Source organism: Phoenix dactylifera, unplaced genomic scaffold (assembly GCF_009389715.1).
Source record: "Phoenix dactylifera cultivar Barhee BC4 unplaced genomic scaffold, palm_55x_up_171113_PBpolish2nd_filt_p 000160F, whole genome shotgun sequence".
Classification (NCBI taxonomy): Eukaryota; Viridiplantae; Streptophyta; class Magnoliopsida; order Arecales; family Arecaceae; genus Phoenix; species Phoenix dactylifera.
Genome location: NW_024067704.1, coordinates 414,308 through 436,064, shown reverse-complemented (window position 1 = coordinate 436,064; position 21,757 = coordinate 414,308). Strand labels below are relative to the sequence as shown.

Genomic DNA, 21,757 nt, shown 5'->3' with positions numbered 1-21,757 from the left:
GTCAGAACTGGAGGAGGCGAGCAGCGCTCGTTTGCTACAGTCAAGATCCTTATTAAATGGTAGCCCTCCGACCTGAAACAACATAGAGCAAAAAAAATTCTCTCGTCGAAACATATTCGGTGGGGGACCGTCTGATGCCTAAGTCACTATTATAATTAGAAAATAGGAGGTTGTCTCAGTCTGTTAGGGCATTCTTCTTTCCTACCCCCTCTACCCCTTATTTTTGTATATTTTTTGATGGAGGAGCCCTACTATCACCATAGAATTAAGGCATGTCGGTTGACCAGAAGTGATTGACTTCAGTAGGGCTCGGACATCGGGCGTGGATGCTTTGCACGTGAATGACATGCTGCCTGTCACATCAGTAGGATCTCGATGATTACTAGGTCTTCCAATTAGGATGCGGCCAACTATGGGGAGCTCCTGATATGCAAATTTGGGAGTATGGTGCTTGGGCCTGTGCAATTGCCGCTCCCAATCCACCATGTATTGGCGTCGTAGCATGTTTTAATTGGTTGGACTTTCTGGCGAGCTGTAGCCGGTTTGGAGGCATATCAAACTGAAAAAGAGGGGGAAAAAAAACTTCTTGTTTGTGCACGCAACTGTCTCACATCTAAAATCCTCTTCCCATCCGCAGATGCCCTAGTCCATGAGGTCATCTTCTCGCACCCGCCTCCTCCTCCCCTGCTTGAGGAAGGACATCCGGTCGCCCAGCTTGTTGGATTCCTCCACCGCTTGACACCCACCCGGACTAGCACCATGGAACACCGAGAGGATTGAACTAGTTCAGTATTGGTGAACGCCAAAGCTCTAGCTCCTCGTGAGTTTCTCTTTGCCGCTCTTAAATGATTTTTAATGATTTCTTTGCCAGATTTGACCAGATCAGTCGAAGAAGAGGAAGAATTTCTTCACTATAATTCTTCACTATAATGTTGAAAAGAATTTCTTTTTTTAGTGTGCCTGAGAAATTTGTTTGGGAGAGAATTTCTTCATTATAATGGTAATTTGCAGTTGTATATTGCATCAAAAGTGCCGAACATATGGTGAAAACTAATGAACTATTCGAGAAGAAAAACAAAGATGAAGGCATTTCAAAATACTTGCTGGGTTTCAGATTCATATACATCATGCAATGAATGAATACAACGCTTATTTATTGGTTAGGGGATTAACGCTTATTTGCACTTGTCGGACACCCCACAAATAGGAAAAAAGGCATCAACTGGAATAAAGGGACTTTGGTGTCCATGTAGCATTTACTAGAATAATTTTTCTAGAATTTCGTTACAAAGTACAATAGGTACCACACAATAGATCCCGTGCCACACATTGGTCCAGACTTGGACCCATCATAAAATTTGGTACAAGGTCAATTTCCCTTTAATCTTCTTCTTAGCTGCTCTTCGTTTTGAAGCGGCGAGTTCAAATACAAATCTTGAGCCCTTCTCTCTCCTCTTGCTCAAACCGTAGCCCTTAGTTGAGGAAGAGAAATCTGGAATGTTCGGTGAGTTCTTTCTCCGAATTTTGATCCTTTCCTCTTCGATCCTTTTGTGTTTGTTGATTCCATATAATTCAATTGTCAGAGATCTTGATTCCCCTTCTTGAAATTTCTAGGGTTTCATGGAGATTTTTGCATTGTTTTACTGGATCAAGGAAACGATGAACTAGGGTGGGAAGGATTAGCTACCATTACTTTATAAAAGCTAGATGTGTGCTGTGTGTGTGTGAGAGAGAGACATATCATTACTTTATATTCAGTCAACCAATAAAACTGCCAGTAAAATATGGATTACTTTCCAGAAAACTGTCAAGCGGTGAACTACTAGATGAAATTTTAGCATCATAGTTTTACATACTAAAGTAAACATATTTTAGAAACTTCCTACAATAGAATGACCATAGTCATTTCACAATTGACACCCTACTTTTATACCCTTTTTCATCCCTCCAAGGCTTGCTTCGCATCTTCTGCTCCTATTCAGAGTTTGAAACTAGGCCCAAGCTTGGATAAACATAAGAGAGAACTTGGCATCGAAGTTTAGCTGAGGCACTCATATGCATGGAAAATCAAGACCCAACGGCATTGTATAATTAAGTAGAGTTTCATGTGGTGTCTTCTAGCTCCTCTTCATTTGAATCCACCTTTCCAGCTCCAAGAATGTAAATACCTGAAATTTTGTATCCAGACAATTTTCCAAACCAAGTGGTTGTTTCATCACATCTCTTCACATGATCTTCAACAGGTTACTTCAGAACTGCACCATCTAAAAATTCAGAACATGTTTTGCACAGGTATAATAGGCTGACAGCAAACTTCTCTTCCATGTCTCGTATGACCGACCAACAACAAAGTTTGATGCATTAGTGACTATTATTAACTAGATATCTCTTCTGAAAGGTCCGTTTGCTTTTGATTTCACTGTAAGACTGTTATTTCCTTTAGAAGATGGTATACCCAATGCATGAGCAAAAATTCTCTTGGCAGCACCTATCTGTTCTTTCTCCAAATTTCCAATGTCAGCCACTCTTCCATTGCTTGTATTTGCTACTGAATTTCTGTTAGTTGAACCACTGCTAACTGCTTTGTCATGCCCCTTCATCTCGATAGAGGTGATAGAATTGTAATTACCGCTTTTGGTTGCAGGCTTATCATATATCTTCCTTCCAGATGTACCCAACTTACTGTTAGGAAATGCTGTTGCTTCTTTACTGTATTCTAGAGTTGAGTCTAATTGATCCTCATTTCCTTCATCATTGGTTGGTCCTTCAGTAGATTCATTTTCCTCAAATTCCTGAGCGGATGTTTTCTGATTGGAAGGAGTAGAACAAATCTTCTGGCCAAGTGCATGTGCAATCATCCGTCGAGCAACCATTGGGACTTTCCTAGACCTTGGAGCAAGGACATCCTTTTCATCACAGTCATTCAGAGAAAAGATCCGTTCGCGAGCAGCTTGATAAGCAGCTTCTCTTTCTTCAAGCGGTGTTGAAGGCAAGGAAATCTGCATCAGCTTCGAAGCTAGAAGAAAATTGTGACACAATACAAATTAGAACAGCTAGGTTAAACATGAAAAAAGAAAATATATAAGAATCTGACTCAACTCTACACCCGCAATGAAGTAAAGGTTAAAACAAAAAAAACTTTGTTTTGTTTAGAGCACCTACAAGAAGAGCATTATCTCAAATAAAAACTTCTGCTGGTAAGGTCATAATTATTTCTAAATTACAATTTTGCAATCCAGAATGTTGTGGAAACAATGAAAAAGGAAATCTCCTAGTCCATATTACTAGATGAAAGGAATTAACTCCAATACTGCCTTTTCTTTTTTCCTTTTTGATGGAAACTCCACTACTTTGTTGTATCATGCATTTGCCATTTCAGTTACCGAAAAGTACAAGATCATGTGTCTCTCAAGAAAATTACAACATGAAACTATAAATGCACCATGACTTGCATCAGGAAAACAGCCCTAGGAATACAAAAGTTCAGGTAGTTCAAAAGTTTTGATGGCCAATTTTCTTCCTATCCTCCCAATAGGCCTCGTAGGAAATAGAGAAAGAACAAAACTAGAAGAAGTGCAATGATCATAAAGAAAATATAATTGCTAACCTTTTAAAATGCCTTCTGAGGCTGTCAAATTTTAGATTTCTTGCATTGGTACGTAGATGAATTTATTTTGTGAATTTCTATACCTTCTTATCACTTAAATAATAAATATAGATCTTTGTTATCTCAATTCATAATTTTCAAAGTTGTCGTGCATAAATTATTGTATGGTATCCCATATACTGACCACCCATCCCTTATTTTTCCAGCTGAACTCTTTCTTAACGCTATATCTTGCCTTACCACTCACTAGCTGCATAAAAAGCAGATACTGATTCTCTCACAGCTTCTGAGTTCATCAAATTATGAATCATTCAAAATCACTTGAAAATAAATAACATAAATACATTACCCAATCAAAATATATCATAACTTAACTAGCAAATCAACTCAAAATTAAAAGAAATAGATCCTGAACCACTGTTTTAAGCCTGAGTTGACTGGAAGAAAAAAAAATATAGCTATTATCTTTAGTGTTGCCGAATATTCATTTAAAAAAAAAAAAAAAATCATCCAATAACTTACGTCTCATCTTTATACCTCTTTAACTTTATATGGTTGCATAATCTAACCAACATAATAAATGTTGCCTACCTGAAAGAGATGCTATATAGTAAAATGGGAAAGGAAAACGCACTGGCATAAAAACATATCTTAATGGATTACTACATGAGTATGAAGACTGAAGAAGAGATATAAGAAGAATTTGTAATTTTTTCCCTTGACTCACCTCACCTAACACATTTTTCAACTCACTGTTTAACAAGCACTAATATAAGCTAGCTTGTGCACGGCACGTGCAGCTGGAAAAAAAATGAGATCTTATTAAACAATCAAAACGATTATATAAATATCATATAGAAGCAAGGTTCTCCATACCCATAAGTACCGTTCTGTATTAGGCATACCGCCCATACTGGCAATACCATACCATACCAATACTGAATTGAGACTCGGTAAATATACCGAACCAACTCCGTTATCAGGCATACCGATACTCCATCAACATGGTGCCAGTATAGCATCCGGTACCAAGATTATGAACCTTGTGTAGAAGTAAACAAATTTTATGGGAGTTAAACAAGAATGTGGCCGTTTGGAAAACAACTCTCATCAAATTCATAAGCAAATATCTTTCAAATTTAGTAGGTAACATTCAACAATAAGTGATACTCATGCTAAATAAGAGCTATGGCTCAAGATTTTTATATGTTGTAACCAAGGAATGCTGAGCCGACCAGAACCGATTGGGTCCGTATTTGTCCCAGTGCGAACCGGGCCAGTTCGCACCGGCCCAAACGCGTTTTCCCCGTGCACGGGGAAGAGCGCCCCTGCGGGCTCCAGCCTGTGTGGGCCACTTAACGCCACAAAGGGGCATTTAACGCGTCCGTGCACGTCCGCGGACGCACGCGTAGTGTGTTTTTTTTTGGGGGATTCCCCGCGCAGACGCCGCACCGGAGGCCGATTCCCCAGCAGGGAATCGCGCGGACGCATTGTTTTTTTTATTTTTTTGGTTTTTTTTTTACGTCCGCGCGCGCGTCTCCGGTTCGGTACCGGTGCTCACCAGTACGTCGGTACGGTCGGTCCGGTGAACCTTAGTTGTAACAATATATGCATCATTCAATTACTAAAATATTGAAAAAGTTCATTAATTTTGACTCCATAATAATGCGGTAATGGTTGTATAAGATTTTATACAAAATATTGTTATTTTGTATCAGATGCTAAACACTTTTGATTTGTTTTCTTCTATTTATGTTTTACTTTATTTTCGAGTTTATTGCTATTATCATTTACTTTATATTTTTAGTTTCATTTAATTATTTCATTTGTTATTTTTATTTTTTTGAGTTTTTATATTTTTATTGCAGATATTATTCTATGTTTTTAGTTTTTCTATTGGGGCTTGTAATTAATGATCTAATTATTAAATATATTTTATTTTTGCTTTTGTTTCAATTCATATATTAGTCTATCTCATTTCATAATTTTTATTTTTAAATTATTAGTTGCATATTTCAATTAATATTTTATATTTTCAATTTTGTATTTTCATATTTCATTTTATTTTCTATTTTCTGATATAAATCTTTTCATTTTTATTTTAATTTATTTTGTTAATCTACTCATTTTGGTAACTTTATCTTTTCTCGCTACTTGTATATGCAATAATTTATTTCAATTGAAAAGTAAAAGAAACTAAAAGATAATCAACAACTTGTTGCCTTGCATTAGTTGTTATTATTAATTTTACGGAATGTTAACTGTATGTGCCCTTTTTTAGTGTACAATATAACAGTCGTTGCCTGAAAATGCCATAATGCTGTAATTAGGATCGATGAGAACATATCGGGGGAAAATTAGTTGAGGCTGTAATATGGAAGATGTGATCAATCATTAGATACAGAACAAATGTTTTCTTCAGTCAAAGAGCAAATGCACATAGAGCAAGGCAATGAATAGCAAGATAAAAACTTTATAATTAAAAAATTATTTATCGTAATAATTCTTTTATGCAAACTGAAACAGGCATATAGTTATACAAGTTTAGGAAACTAATTTAATCCATTTTTATGATTAAATTTATTACAGATCAAATGGATCGATTAATAAAAGCTCCACATCAAGAATGAAAAAAAAATCATATTCTTGTGTAGGAACCATGATAAGAGACCAGCATAATTAACACCATCCTTGAAGGTTCATTTGGTGAATTGACCACTGAAGAGCCCAGATCATGACTTGAAATAATGACCATATGACATTATAATAGACATGATTGCAGTTTAGTTCCCATTACACTATTCACACACACATAAAAGGTATTTAAACACCAGAAATTGATGAGCTGTTATCACGTTAAAATGACTGTTACATAATGGTATTTGACCTATTTAAATCTCCATCAGTTTAGATATAGAGACATACAAGCATACCAACATACATGCATATGCACAGTGAGTGAATCAAATGACACCATTACTTTACCTCTACAATCCACCATTTCCCATTAAGAAGGAAATTGCAGATACTATCTGGCCAGTTCAACTATGGACTTGGTATCTATGAATAAAAAAGTAGCTGCTACAAAGGCCAATATTTGATGAATAATAATCACATAATTAATGTCATTTTTAGATAATGCCTGATTAGTAGAATAAATATCATCTTTTAAACCTGACATGGAGAATTAAATCTCTTCTATCTTAGTGTAACCAGATAATCAGTAAAATGTCACCACATACTCACGTTAATAAAACCACCATCGTGCCTACTAAGAATGCCTGGTTATAAGAACTCTTTGATGATATAAAGGGGAGGAAATCACAAGATTAGTTTTGTTAACCTAAACATGAGCAATGCCTAAATAAGATAGAAGAAGAAATCGAGTGATTAGATGAAAAAGCAGGGACTAAACAAGAAATGAGAAGGTGATGTGAATACTGAGCCTCATAAGCTGCACCATGGGAAGAGGAAAGCAACAGCATAGCAACATGTGGAACCAAAATTTTAGAACATTAGTGGGATAAGAATTATAGGAAATAACAATGTATAAGGAATTTAATATGTTCTTACGGGCATGAATTGAACAGTAAACATAGTTTGGATGGAAAGGATAATAAGTGTCACTTTTAGTATTGGTAGTAGGAACACCTAATAAAAGATATTCAACCCATTGATGTCAAATTTAACAAATACCTGGAATAACTAAACCACCAAATGCAGCTTTCTACCCTCTTCAAAAAGTCAGAATTCTAAAATCTAAGCCGAGTGTCCCTGCTGCATCAGACAAGGTGGGAAGGGATGTGGCAACAACCCAGCCATAAAGCATCTTTACCTTCCTTTTGGTTCATTGTTTGTTCAAATTTTGCAAATCAACAACATCTAGCAATCCGAGTACTAACCAGTAAAATCCACAAGTATTCTTAGATCTGAAACTATGGTATCCACACCCCTTTCCCTATTACTGTTTAGGAGAAAAAGTTCTTCTTGGTTAGTGCACTAAGATGACTCAGTTCCGAACTTGTAACTTGGACATTAGGTCCAATCCACTAAACAGAATTTGGTAGGTCTTATTTCCTTTTGAATTCTACAATACACATTCACCTGTGTCATCAAGTTAAGCTTGGTAAGAGACTTTACAAAGAGGTAAATACCCTAGAATGGCGCACAACTACAAAATACAACTTGCATACCCCATCCAATTTACTTTGGGTCAGCAGACGAATCCAAGTTTTCCATTTAAATTGTACTACGCCACATTATTTGTCAGACCAGGCATCTTCTAATGCCAGAACACCACCTCATTTAGGTGCTCTTTAAATGTGTCAATGCAAAAGCCAGTCCACTAATCATGATCAGATGATACAGAAAAATCTGTTGAATCTACGTGTCAACTGGCTTACAGAGATAATGAATCAGAACAAGCCGAAAGATTTGAAAATGATATAGAAACGTATGCACAAAACATTCCTTTCACACATCAAATCTCTATCATACGAATGACAAACAAATGAAATGTTTCCTCCATGGTAAAAGTAAAGATGGAAAAAATGTTACCAGGAGTTTCTTTTCTCTTCAAGATATGATGTGATGATGCGGGAGACTGATATTCATCATACTGCCACAAGATATCACTAACAAGTATTGATGGACTGCAGTAAAAATAAATGATGATCAAGAAAGTGGGATAAATTAAATATATAGCAAAGTTGACACTAAAGGTAGGATTGCTCAGTGACCAACAAAGAAAAATCTTAATGTATGACAGAGCAGAACCAACAAATACAGAAACTTTTGAAGAAGGAAAAAAGATTACGTTGACTTCAAATGTGGCAGAAGAGAAACAAATAGATGCATTTGAAGAAAAGCTAAAAGAGCATTCAACAATACAAAGTGCATATTCAAATTCAATCAAGTGAGCAAAATTATATATATGAAGAACCAATTAGTATGGAGAAAAATAAAAACAGCAAGCATCATCACTTGTGGAGCATTAAGCAGATCAACAAAAATATCTTCTAGCAATTATAGTAAAGTTACTTATATTTCCTTGCAAAAGTTCCATGAATTAGCTCATGAAACAGTAAAAACCAAATTCATGCACTCATAGCATCCATGTCAGATACATCATGGAGATCTACAGAAAAGTAAAGGGCATAGTATCCCAATTCCTGAAAGTTAGCAGTCCTTACCTATGGAAATCTGCAACCAGAGTCCTGAGTTTAAACATGTTAATTTCCATTTATATCATAAGCTGGCCAACTCATAGAGTAAGTTATTTAAACCAAGGTTCGCCATCTCGGTACCGAACCCCGCACCAGTGCCACACTAGTACAGTATGGATATAGTACGGTACAGAATTTTTTTGGCATACCGAGTGTTGATACGCCACCCGTACCGGATACCGGTACGGCATACCTTGATGTAAACCATGGTATGTCGTACCGAACTGAACCGGACAATACAAAATATATTGTACCATCCAATTCGGTATCGATACATGGTATAGAGTGTACTGACACTCGGTATAACGAACCAGCCCGTACCATACCATACCAATACAGTGATAGCGTGAAACCAGTACGGGACCCAATACCAAGATGGCATACCTTGATTTAAAACAGACAAATTTTGTCAAGCATTTGGGAAGTTATGCATAAAAATAATTATGAAAGTTATGCATGAAGATGGTTCCAAGGGAAGTCATGAATGGAGACAATTACCAAAATAGGTTATGCATGGAGAGAACAAGTCTGTACCAATATGTACCACTAACCATACTGTACTCTACTAGTAAGGTACAAAACCAAGGTTCGATTCAATATATAAGCTAGACCGGTCCATACAATTACAAACCAAGCAAGAAATGGACCCGTGCTGTTGAATTATAGTTAATATCATGGCTAGGAGTGAGAAAAACTGGTCGGAGCTTATCTTTTTCGGACCTTGATTGGGACCCTTCACTAGGAAAACTATCTAAGGATCCTCTACACCCAAAGTTTGAAATGCCAGTGCAGCATATCACCCTATATCTTGCATAGATTATTCCATATTATCCATATGGACAAATATGTATCGTCCATGCCAGTGAACCAAGATTAGTGGTGTACCATTCTGGCATACTGAAACGCAACCAATAAGTCGCTCCACCATTAGATCCAAAACTTTGTCTATACCTTACTTCTACTAACTTCCATGCCAATAATGCTTCTTAAGCCTCTTTTATCCTTTTATTTTATAGTAGATTAGATAACTAGATTCTCAAATATTTGTTGTTTGTAATATTTTAGCCCTCTCAACTTGTTTGTGATTTGTGTTCTTTCAGTCTTCTCCAATTGCTTGTATTTGTAACCTTTTAAAAGGTTATCTTTTCTGGACCTTGATTGAGACCCTTCGCTAGGAAAACTATCTAAGGATCCTCTACACCCAAAGTTTGAAATGCCAGTGCAGCATATCACCCCATATCTTGCACATATTAGTCCATATTATCCATATCGACAAAGATGTATCGTCCATGCCAGTGAACCAAGATTAGTGGTGTACCATTTTGGCATACTGAAACCTAACCAATAAGTCGCTCCACCATGAGATCCAAAACTATCTATACCTCACTTCTAATAACTTCCATGCCAATAATGTTCCTTAAGCCTCTTTTATCATTTTATTTTATAGTAGATTAGATAACTAGATTCTCAAGTATTTGTTGTTTGTAATATTTTAGCCCTCTCAACTTGTTTGTGACTTGTGTTCTTTCAGTCTTCTCCAATTGCTTGTATTTGTAACCTTTTAAAAGAATGCATCATGGTTCAACTGATAGTTGCTTTTATCATTTTATTTAACCAATCACAACGAACTTGAAATCATCTTCATTGAACCATAAATAAAAGCCTGAAATAGAACCAACTAATCAGTCCAGTTCTACTAAAAGTCATAATTGTGACATACTAGGCATTCCAAGAAATTCCATGGGAAACCATTTTGTATCTTCATCTTAAGCAACAACTTGAGTTAGAGACCTTCCTCTACACGGCTCTCCTGGGAATTGACTTTAATAAAGAACAGCTTCAAATTGAATGATGTTTCTTTGAAACTTAGTATCTAAAGTTTTCTACCAAAGAGCATTGCCCCTGCACTAACATCAGTTTGGCATCTTGCTTCAACAACCGCTTCATATAGACTTCCTTACTATTACTATTTTTTTTCTTTTTTAGAACTCAACTTCCCCACTTCAGAACCAAACTCATTCCCACACCCATTCAATTCACATAGGTAAGTGCCAAAGTGAAAATCGGAATGTATGTATCAAGGTTCATAGCCTTGGTACCAGACTACGTACCAATCAAAGAACAGTATGGTACCGCACCAATACCCTACCAATAACCAAAAAACAAAAACTTTTTTTGCTTTCAAGGTTTTAAGGTTCCTTTAATTAGTTTTGAGTTAAAAATAGGTTTTTGTGAGCAATGTCTAAATGTAATATACTTCAATTTTTTAAGCTACATGCCTAAAGGAGGGTGAGACTATATAACACATATTAAATTGACTAAGTATAATATGAAAATGTAAACCACTTAAACAAAAATTGGAAATGCAACATACATGCAGCTATTCAATTCCAAGTCCAATGTTAATGTCCCTCATAACTATCTGGTTACATTCATAGTTGAGCCCTGGGACTTTACTTCAACCTTATTAACGTGCCTAAACAGGATCTTCGTAGCCTATCTATACCAAATAGCAATATTGATATAACTGCCTTGTCCGGTACAGCAGCAGAAACCCAAAAAAAGACTCAGCAAGGTCTGATCCATGGTCTGACAAAGGCTAGAGTGGATGGTACCTGCTCGAACATGGAGACTCCAAGCCCACATATCCATATGGGTCATAACTAGCCATGGGAGGATATGATTTGGTATAGCATGATGATCTTGTGTACCAGGGGAATCCTGATATATCCAAGATTCCTAATCAACACACAACCTCATCAACCAAATCAATACCATGTCTACCACCTCTAAGTCTCCCTATATGCCATGGCTTCCTTCCTAGCCATATTGGTATCTTAGATGTAGGTCGTAGTTCACATAAACAATGAATTTGGTCTCTTCCGGGTCAAATGGTTTCTTTGCTTCTTGTGGATCAATTCAAAGGTTGACTAGTTACATATGCACCCACGAGCCAAGACTATCTGCAAGAGGATCATGATTGCATTTTTTCGAGTATGGGGCTATTCCACCATAGTCATTCTGGCAGCGGGCCACTGCAATAGTCAAAGCTATCAAACCATTATATAAAGTAATGCGGGTCGGGGATAGCAAGAGGTATCCCCAAATGGGCTTCCTGTATCCCATGATGGAGAAGGCAAAGGCTCAGATCATGGAGGCAAATCCAACCCATGCCCAGAAGTACATCAACATCATTGAGCGGTGGTGGAAAGCCCAAATGGATAGGAAATTGCATCTAGCAGGTAAACGATAACATTGATAATTATACTGATGGATGTATTTGTATAATTATTTTAAGACAGTCTCGCCTATGTGCAGCATACTATCTGAATCCCCGGTTTCAGTACGAGAATCGAATTGGTATGGATAATGAACTTCTGGATGCTCTGCGTAATGTTATTTACAAGATGGAGCCTGATCTAGAAGTCGCCGCATCATGCATAGAAAAACTAACTATGATTTAGTAGCATGTATAAGTATATCGGATCTTCTATTATTAACATAGTACAACACGCTTCTTTTTCACAGACCAAATTATTTAGAAAGGTAGCTACAGCTTTGGACAGCGGCCAGCTGTCGTAAACAAAACAACTATGAATTCAGGTACAATACAAATCAGCAAGGCATTTTTGTAGCTGAATTATCTTCAACTATAAGGCCATCATATATGTACTTATCTTCAATATTTTTGCAGCTGAATGATGGATTCATTTTGGCGGATCCGTGAAAAATCTTAAGCGGATAGCTATCCGGATCCTCTTCCACACAGTCTCCTCGAGTAGCTGTGAGCACAACTGGTCCACTTTCGCCCTCATCCACAGCAAACAGAGAAACCGTTTGACACAAAAGCGCCTCAACAACCTTGTTTATGTACACTACAATCTACGATTGAGGCTAAAATGCTCTCAGAAGGAAGGAGGGCTCAAGTATGCAAATTCCATCTAAAGGACTTTCACGGATGATGATGATAATCCTATGCTCAGCTGGTTTATGGGCCAGCAGCAGGAGCCTAAGCTTGATGAGCCAGGATTGCCTCCACGACCAGCCGGCTTCATAGCCAGCGAGGTTAGGATCGATCCACAGCAATGGGTTGAGCGCAACATTCTACGCACTTCTACAACTGATAAGCCGCAGCCAAAGAGGAGCCAGTCACCACATAATTGGTACGACACACCCTCTCAGAGAGATGATCGAGAGATGCTCGGACGAGGATGCTCTGGTACCCAGTCGACTTAGTCAGGAGGGCGTCATTCCCAGCAAACGAGAAAAGAAAAGAAAAAGGCTCCAATGGAGAGTGTCGATGAGACCTGAAACAGCAGCGATGAAGGTTCTGGTGATGATGGATCTACTAGCCATGGAGAGAGTGGAGAACAGTATGGTACTAATATGAGACAGCCGGAGGCAGGTATTAGATACACCGGTGAGTTCCAATTTACACATGTTACACAAGATAGGGACCACAATAGCCCATCTGATAGACTCTGGTCGGATACCATTGCATATCGAAGACGGACTCCTTGAGATCGTTCATGAAGACAGGATGCAGCTGCAGATGATCTCGCATGTGGAGTAGGATTCATAAATGTATCAAGTTCCGAGTCTTCCTATTATCCGTGGCCTCAGGCAGCCTATGGATATGGTGCATTGGAGTCATCTTCTGGTGGCTACTACCTTGCACAGTCTAAAGGGTCTTACGGGTCGGATTTTGCTGTCGGCATATTCGGATGGGCCCCTCCACAGCCATATTATCAACAACAGGACATCTCTTAGAGCTATAGCTTCAGCAAAAGATCCAAGAGTTCTTATAACCCGACGCGCATTCCTCAAAAATTGAGCATACAAGACTGCAATGCTGCTTCGTTAGAGGGATGGGTTGATCTGCCTCCTTATTATGCTAATGATCCAAATATCGATGAGAAGCATCACTACTCGACCCAATTTTAGATATCCGAGAGTGCTTTAAATGTATGTAATTGATTGTATCTTAATTTGAAGATATTTTATGTTCTTTATCTCAAGTTTTGAATTATTTGAAAGTAATAAGATACATCTAGTTTAAACCTTAAACCTAAACATAGAAACATTAAAAAAAGATCCAAAAGTGAGAAACTCTCCAAAAAAAAACGACGCCCTTACCAGTCGAGCCCACCGGTATGTTGGTACGGCGAACCTTTATAGATAATATAAGTTGAATTACAAAATGAAGAGTGAAACCTACTTGCCACCAACAAATCATCCAAAGAAGATTCCAACTTCAAGAAAAGTAGCAGCCAAAGCATCTCGTTAGACCCCATGTTGTGACATCTCGTAAATTTCAAAACAACTGGCCCATTAAGGGTCTTAATAAGAAATTTAAAAAAAAGCATGATCTTAATCATTTTGGGCACCTTAATTTAATTGGATTAGGAAATTGATACGTATGATGCATGTTGGAAAAAAAATAAATAAATAAAATGAAACATATGAAAATGAAGTAACAAATCAACATAAAAATTGGTGTCAAAATAGTATATAAAAGTAAAAATGTAATAGAAAAATAAAAGATATGGTAAAACTAAAACAGTAAGACCACAACACGCAAAAAAAAAAATCACAAAGACATATCACAAGATATAATAAACTGAACTTATTACACAGTAAAGAATAAAACATATAAACTAAAAACATAAAGATAAAATATAAAAAATAAATAATAAACTGGAGATACAAAGGAGATGAGAAATACATCAACATACAAAACTGGTAAAAACTGAAAAATAAAACAAAGAAAAGAAAATAAAATATGGAAATTGATTGCACATTTGAATGTAAACATCAGCCATAATTTAAATCATGCTTCATTTGGCTTCTAGCTGCAATATTCAATAAGGATATGAAGCCGATAGAGATTTGAGTTTTCGATACGTTCCTCTCCAAAATAAGGATCTGATTTTCGACAAGATGGGTACAGGTACAAGGATATTTCTATTATAAACCGGTACCGGGCACCAAACCGGTTCTCTGGTGGGACGAGTCGATATGGGCCCACGCCGCATCGTGCCAAGCCCGTACCAACACAGTAGAAGAGGCGAGGGAGAGGGAAAACGAGAGAGAAAAAGAGAGTGGGGATGAGTCGATATGGGCCCACGCCGCATCGTGCCAAGCCCGTACCAACACAGTAGAAGAGGCGAGGGAGAGGGAAAACGAGAGAGAAAAAGAGAGTGGGGGAGGGAGGGAGGCCAATAGAGGCCAACGCTAGGGCAGAAAGGGGAAGCCGCGGCTGTTCCCTTGTTTCGTTTGAAGCAGAGATCGACCATTTTTTTAATTTCGCGTGTTTCAAGTGAAGTCAGCAAATTGCTTGCCGACTTCACCTAAAAATCGCAAAATTAAAATATTTGTAATTTTTAAGTGAAGTCGGCAAGCAATTTGTTGACTTCACTTAAAAATCGAAAAATTAAAAAAGCGGCTGACACCTGTTTCGAATGAAACAGGAGAACGGCCGCGGCTTCCTTTTTCTACCCCGGCGCTGGCCTCCATCAGCCTCCCTCCCTCCCCTACTCGCTCTCTGTTTTCCTCTCTTTCCTTCTCCTTCTCTGCCTTCGGCAAGGATTTTCGTTTCCGTTGCCAGAACCATATCGATGGGCCGCCGGTACAGCTCGGAACAGCCAGAACCATCCGATTCGGGACGGTTTCGCCGACCATGTAGAGAATTAAGAAAGAAACAAGAAACTACAGAGAAAGGACAAGAGACAAGGTGGCAATCTATAGTTAGGCACCATAGTAAAAAAGTGATCCAATTTTGATGCCCGTTAGAGGAGAAAATGAAACTTGAGATATTAATATAATAGTAACAAAGGTTCACGCATATTTAGGATAATGAAAGTCAAAATGATGCAATCATCAAACCCAAGTTTTAGAATGGCATTAATCAAGAGCTTAATTATTATTTGACTGCTTTAGTTAATTGAGTCACTTGAGCCCACTAGCATGAACTTAATTGAGTTGGTTCCGTGTAATTTTCATCATTTTCCTTACATTTTCTATCCATTAGGTCAATTGCCTGAGTGGCAAACAACATTTATTTTATTTTAGTCTTACTTGGCCAGCAAGTCATATCACATGGCCATAAAATCACTACCTTGAGAAACAAGGAACATTATATGCTTAAAGTTTACTTGTCCTACTAGTCACCTTACTTGGCCAATAGAGGTTAAACTGGCATGAAGTAAGGGCTAGCCTGCAGTTCTATCCTAATGGAGGAGTTATTTTGTCATATGCCACTTTTAAGCTATCAATAAATAAGTGGCTGCCCCCTCCTTAGGATGGTATAGCATTGATGAATGAAATTGGTTTTCTTCTGGTCATATAAATTTTCCTTCGTGAGACAATGTGAAGAGTGAAGGTGATTCAATCACTGGAATTGAAATTCCAAGATCAGCATGCAAATTGAAGGTAACCTAGAGTGAAGAACCCTTCCCTTGGTGAAGTTCTCTCCAAAAGCTGTATTATTATGTCAAAAGCCGCCCCTTCATACAATGACATGACCCCTACTTTGTTCATTATACCCTGTACGAAATCATACTAGAAATAGGACCTAATAACAAGAAAACACGCTAGCATTATGCAACTACAAATACAGCAACCTAGCTAAAATTTCATACATACTCCGATGAAAAATTTATAGGAAAATACAGCAAAAAACTTTGAATCTCATTTGCTCACATGCTTACTCATGAGTTGGAAATAAAATCAAATATTTGTTTGTCGAATTCTCTGCCCACGAATCAACTGCCTCCTGGGAAGCTTGGCATGGTCCAACTAGTCCTAGTATTGTTGGCTATGCCTTGTGTTGCATCGCTTTGTTTGATGCAAAGTGGGTGTGAGAACCTTCAGAGTGATTCTAGGTACAATAGAAACAAGCATGTATCAAGTTAGAAACAAGTCAAGGCATCAAGCCCTTGTTCATTGTGAAAGAATTTATGTCCTTTCTTCCTTGCTTATGAAAAATAGTAGAGTTAACTCATCTTATAATAAGATAGTATTGTTGACAAAGAATCAAGGAAAAAGTACCTTGAACAACAATGGTTGTTCACAAGTTGGAATTTCAAAAACTTAATCAATTCTATAAAGAATGGAACCTATAATCCAAATAAATGTGTCCATCAAATATCACTTATGAAAAGTAACAGGAACTACTGATAACAAATAATAGAGTTTGCAGTAAGCTTCACTTAGACAATTAATCATTAATTTTAGATGTCTTACTTGGATTTTCAGACTGCAATCTATAAAAATTTTGAACAATTATATACAGCAACTCACCCAAAAAGGCTAGCTAAGAAGATGTTATTTGGGTTCATTTGCCTTGTATGCATACCCAAGATCTCCTTGGCAAACAGTCGATGTGAGACTAAACATACACAGGTCTTCACATACTCTCTCCATTTTAATCTCTGGCATTCTTCGCTAGGCTAAGGGTCCAAATCCAATCACAAACACCATGATCAACCTGCAGCCAACCTCAATGGGTCTATACTGCATTGTCCCCTAATCCATATGAGCCATGGGCAAGTTCCGCTCTGATACCCTTTGTAACAACCGAGGACCTTACCCAAAAAAGCTAGCCGAGAAGATATTATTTGAGTTCCTTGGTCATATATAAGTACCCAAGATCTCTAATAAGAATAGCCAATGTGAAACTAAACACACGCCCGTATGGGTCCTCACAAAGTATCTATGGGGAAGTTCCCTAATACAAATATTAAAAGTAGATGTATATCATCTAGTAACTCAATCATGAGGTTTTAGTTGACCACAAATAATCTAGTAGCAATAATGGTAAATTTCTATAAAGCTTTTAAATATTGGCACAATGTAAGCTTACATATATGTGACGAGAGTTGGCACAGGCAATGCATATGCTATAGAGCCAAATAACCCATAAGCGGAGCCTCATGCACTGCTCAAGAGTTTGCTTTTAACAGTACAATAGGTTAATAAGATGCAGCATTATTGACTAGTAAAACATTAATCGTTGACATTTTGATTAATGGAAACTATCTCAGTTCCCCTAACAGTAGGATGAGGTACATAGGCAGTCACAAGTACAAATTCTAAATTTCAATATGTACCCAATTTCCAAATATCAACTTGATCAAATGCACCTTTCTTATCCTTAGAATGAGTCCACTTAGTCAATAATCTCATTGGTCTGCTTCATTCTACCCAGTCTTCTTCTATTAATATCTACATCGAAGCCTTATTGGCTTCTCTACACATGGCAGTTTCTAGTCTTTTCTCCAATCCAAAGTCTTCCCAGATCCATTCTAGAATGACCAATCCATCCCATAATAGAGGACTTATTTTGTTTATCCATCTAACAAGAAGCAAGAAGTCAGATCTCAATGGTTTTTTACCTGAAATTAGTTGTTTTCTTGCAACAACAAGGCTTAGAAGGAAATTTCTTGATGAGAGGGGAAAAATAAATAGAAGACTGCTACCAACCACAATCAACCCCATATGGTCCAGAATGATCACGTACTAAAAGATTTAACTCCAAGCTATTTTTTTTTGTTTTACCCGTTACGTTAAAAGATATGCTCTGGAATATGAGTCATAGAACAATGCAAGGTTCAAATGGTTATATATAGTATAAATAAGGACTAATCGAATCGAGCTCATCGATTTACCTAGGTTAATTTGTGGCCCAATAGAAGAAAAAAAAGACGCATTTGTATCTTCGAAACCCATTTTAAGGGGCATTGTGCGAGAAATCGTTCATTACTATTCCCATGCCAAGCAAGCCCATCTTCGATGGGGCAGCCAGGTCTTGCATTTTGGACATTTCAAACATAATGCTCAAGGGTCTATCTAATCACATCTCATGATTCGCTTTTTAAGTGCACCTATTTTTGTTATTCCAAATCTTTAAGTTATTCGGAATAAAGTTGGAAAATGCCATTCTGCCTCACATTGATCCTATTTCATTATGTCCATCCTTCCAGTTTTTAAAGAAGATGGAAATCCAGTGATATTTCTCATTCCATATAGACCATAATTATGTCCAAAGCATAGTTTCAGAAACCACCATAATGGGACAACACAACTAGTAGCTTATTGGTCTGGCATGAAACCAGCACCCAGTACAAGTGCTGAGTTACCAAAAAAGTATCAGCCACACAGGTCCACACTGATGGTACTGTACCAACTGCATCGGTCAGTATTGATGATTTTTGGAAGCCGCCATTTTTGGTAATACAATTGATACCTGTACCATACTGTTCCAGTAATAAAAGGTATGGGGTATTAGTATTTAAAACCTTAGTCCAAAGCATATGAATATTGTTTTACTGTAAGCTATCACATATATGTACAACAATTTTTCAAAACGAAGACATAAGAATACGCACACCTAAAACCATTTTATGCAATAGCATATAAATGATCATACCACGACAAGAACTCCCACCCCATACCCAAAGTGGTAAGTAGATCTAAAGAGGATTTGAGTCAAGGGGAATAGAAAGAAAGACAAGTAGTTCAAAAGGATTAACATATGCTTGCTGCAACACAAAATCTTGGCATTGTCCGCATATGTGGTGTATTTAGGCGGAAGGAACATATGGTGGATGGCTTTGATCCCATCAATGACAATTTGCAATAGATTTGATAAACATACATCTTAGTTACGTACTCTTCTACAGTCATTCCCTGGAGTTATTGTGACAGGTGCGACTACTAATATAAGAGTATTTATTACGTGAATTGCAAACACTAATGGACAAAAGCTCAAATTAAAAAGCATGACTGATGAAGGCTCACGAAGTAAAGGGAGCTTCTGCATTATAATATTAGAAAAGTAGCCTTTAATTTAAAGAAGTGGTACAATATGATTCATGGAGCCAGATCCAAATAGTTGGAACATGGTTTTAGTTATAATTATGGATGCTAAAATTCTGGAAGTATGAGTGCCGCAACATTTACATTCCTTTCTATTGATAAGAACCATGATCATTGATCAGCATTCGTGATTCTGGAAAACTAAGCACATGGCACATATTAGAAAAAATGCTTCACGTGATCAACGTCAGGTCTTTAATAAAATATAACTTTACAATGCAGAGTTTTCAATCCTGCGGTTCTCCAACAGACACAATACCATATAGTGGCAATGATTCAATTACTCATAACAATACAAGTTTAAAAAAACATGCAGATGACTAAATTGCAGTTCAGAACATAAAGACAATCCCCTCACAAAGAGCTTGAACAAGAATCCCAGAGAAAAGGGTCCCATCACAGAACCAAAACAACTACTAATACTAAAAGCACAGCAAAAAACAAGCATTACATGAAAAAGGCAGTATGACCATAATTACAGAAAGCACCAAAGCAATTAAAAGTCAACAATTTGCAGAGAGCTATGTGCCAGGAATGATTTCATCATTAGACCTGAAGAATATAACTCTAAGAAATGAATACCAAATAATTTATTAGGAGAGTAGTCCTTTAACATACATTGCTGTATCTGGGCATCGCTCCAAAACTAAATGGCGGTCCTCTCCTTCACCAACAGATTCATGAGCAAAGCTGGGAAAACAATTATAGTACAAATCGCAAGTCAAGAGCATCTAATTTAAAAGAAAAAAGATATTTACAGAAGTCGATGCATTTAGAAAAACGAAATAACTGAAAAAAATAAGAAGATTTGAGATTTGAAGTCATACCCATAAATATCTGCAAGACGATGCAAAAGCAGGCGATTATATGGGCTTGTTGGTTGAAGCTCTAAGACCCCATCTGGACTGCATCAAGTGGAAGAAAAACACCAGTCAATTTTACCAATTTCAACAAAACAGCAACAAAAAAGCAGGAAAACATGAAATTACTATTAAGCATTCCAGATTAGCAAAGCTAAGCTTCAAAAGCTTTAGCTTCAATCAGGCTTGTCAAGTTTGGGATTTGGCAATTTTGACAGTATCGGGAGTTTTAATACAAGCATCGCAGTATAGATCAAAGTAAGAAAAGGTGGTGGGTGGGGGAGAGAGAGAGAGAGTGAACCTATGTACAATATATGTTTATAGGATAGAACCTATGTACAAAACATAATATATAAATGTTGAAAATAAAACTATAATTGCACATATCTCATCAAATTGTTTGTAAGATTTGAGTTCAAATCTCAAGAACCAAGCTCAAATCTTATGGATCCACTAATGAGGGTGGATGGGGGAGAAGTGCAAGGTGTACTCTATGTAGACTCTTCTTTTTCTCTCAAAAAACTGTCTCCTAAAACCAAAAATCTCTTAAAAATATAAATAAAAAATCATAAATTTTAGGCACTCAATGTTATTAAAAATTGTGGAAAGGTATCTTTGATCTCAAGATGATGTTTTTAGAAGGCTCATGAGCAGGCACAATAGCACTCAAGCAATTAATAGTCCAGGTAATGAATAAAAAGCAAAAATTGAAATTAAGATTTACTGAAGATTTGAAGTAGATTTTTCTTCATTTACTCATTTTTCTTGACTTAATAGAATATATTTATTAGTGTAAAACATAATGAATAATCGCTAAACCAAGGAAGTCCCAAAGAATTACTTAAATGAGTAATTCACATAGTTCGAAGATGCTATTATTTGAGTTAGTTTCCTTTTACTAACTCAAAAAAAAAAAATTACTGTTTATCTAAATAGTTACCTAAATATACTCAAGTAAATGAAGAAACAATTGCAAAAAGAAACAATGAAGCAAGGTTTTAAGTACCGATACCGAAACCCATATCATTTTTCTATCAAAACAATATAGTACCCATACCAGCAATATGTATCGAAAATGATAGCTTCAAAAGGAATGAAAAATTGTCACTACTAGTATGTATGATACTGTCAGCACATATTGGTATAGCCCATGTATACTCATAAATAGCATTTCCACATCATGGCAC

The 21,757-nt window shown here is 37.0% G+C and overlaps 1 protein-coding gene across 1 annotated transcript in view; it reads right to left on the bottom strand.

Moving 5' to 3' along the window:
- Positions 1 to 1,756: 1,756 nt before the first annotated feature.
- Positions 1,757 to 21,757, bottom strand: part of LOC103696367 — a 28,435-nt gene continuing 8,434 nt past the window's right edge. The window contains exons 3-6 of the mRNA XM_008777962.4: positions 20,538 to 20,615; positions 20,329 to 20,400; positions 8,165 to 8,259; positions 1,757 to 3,016 (exon numbers count right to left, since the gene is read on the bottom strand). Coding sequence (XP_008776184.2) covers positions 2,379 to 3,016; positions 8,165 to 8,259; positions 20,329 to 20,400; positions 20,538 to 20,615 — 883 coding nt within the window. The 3' untranslated portion in view covers positions 1,757 to 2,378. The remainder of the gene's footprint in view (positions 3,017 to 8,164; positions 8,260 to 20,328; positions 20,401 to 20,537; positions 20,616 to 21,757) is intronic.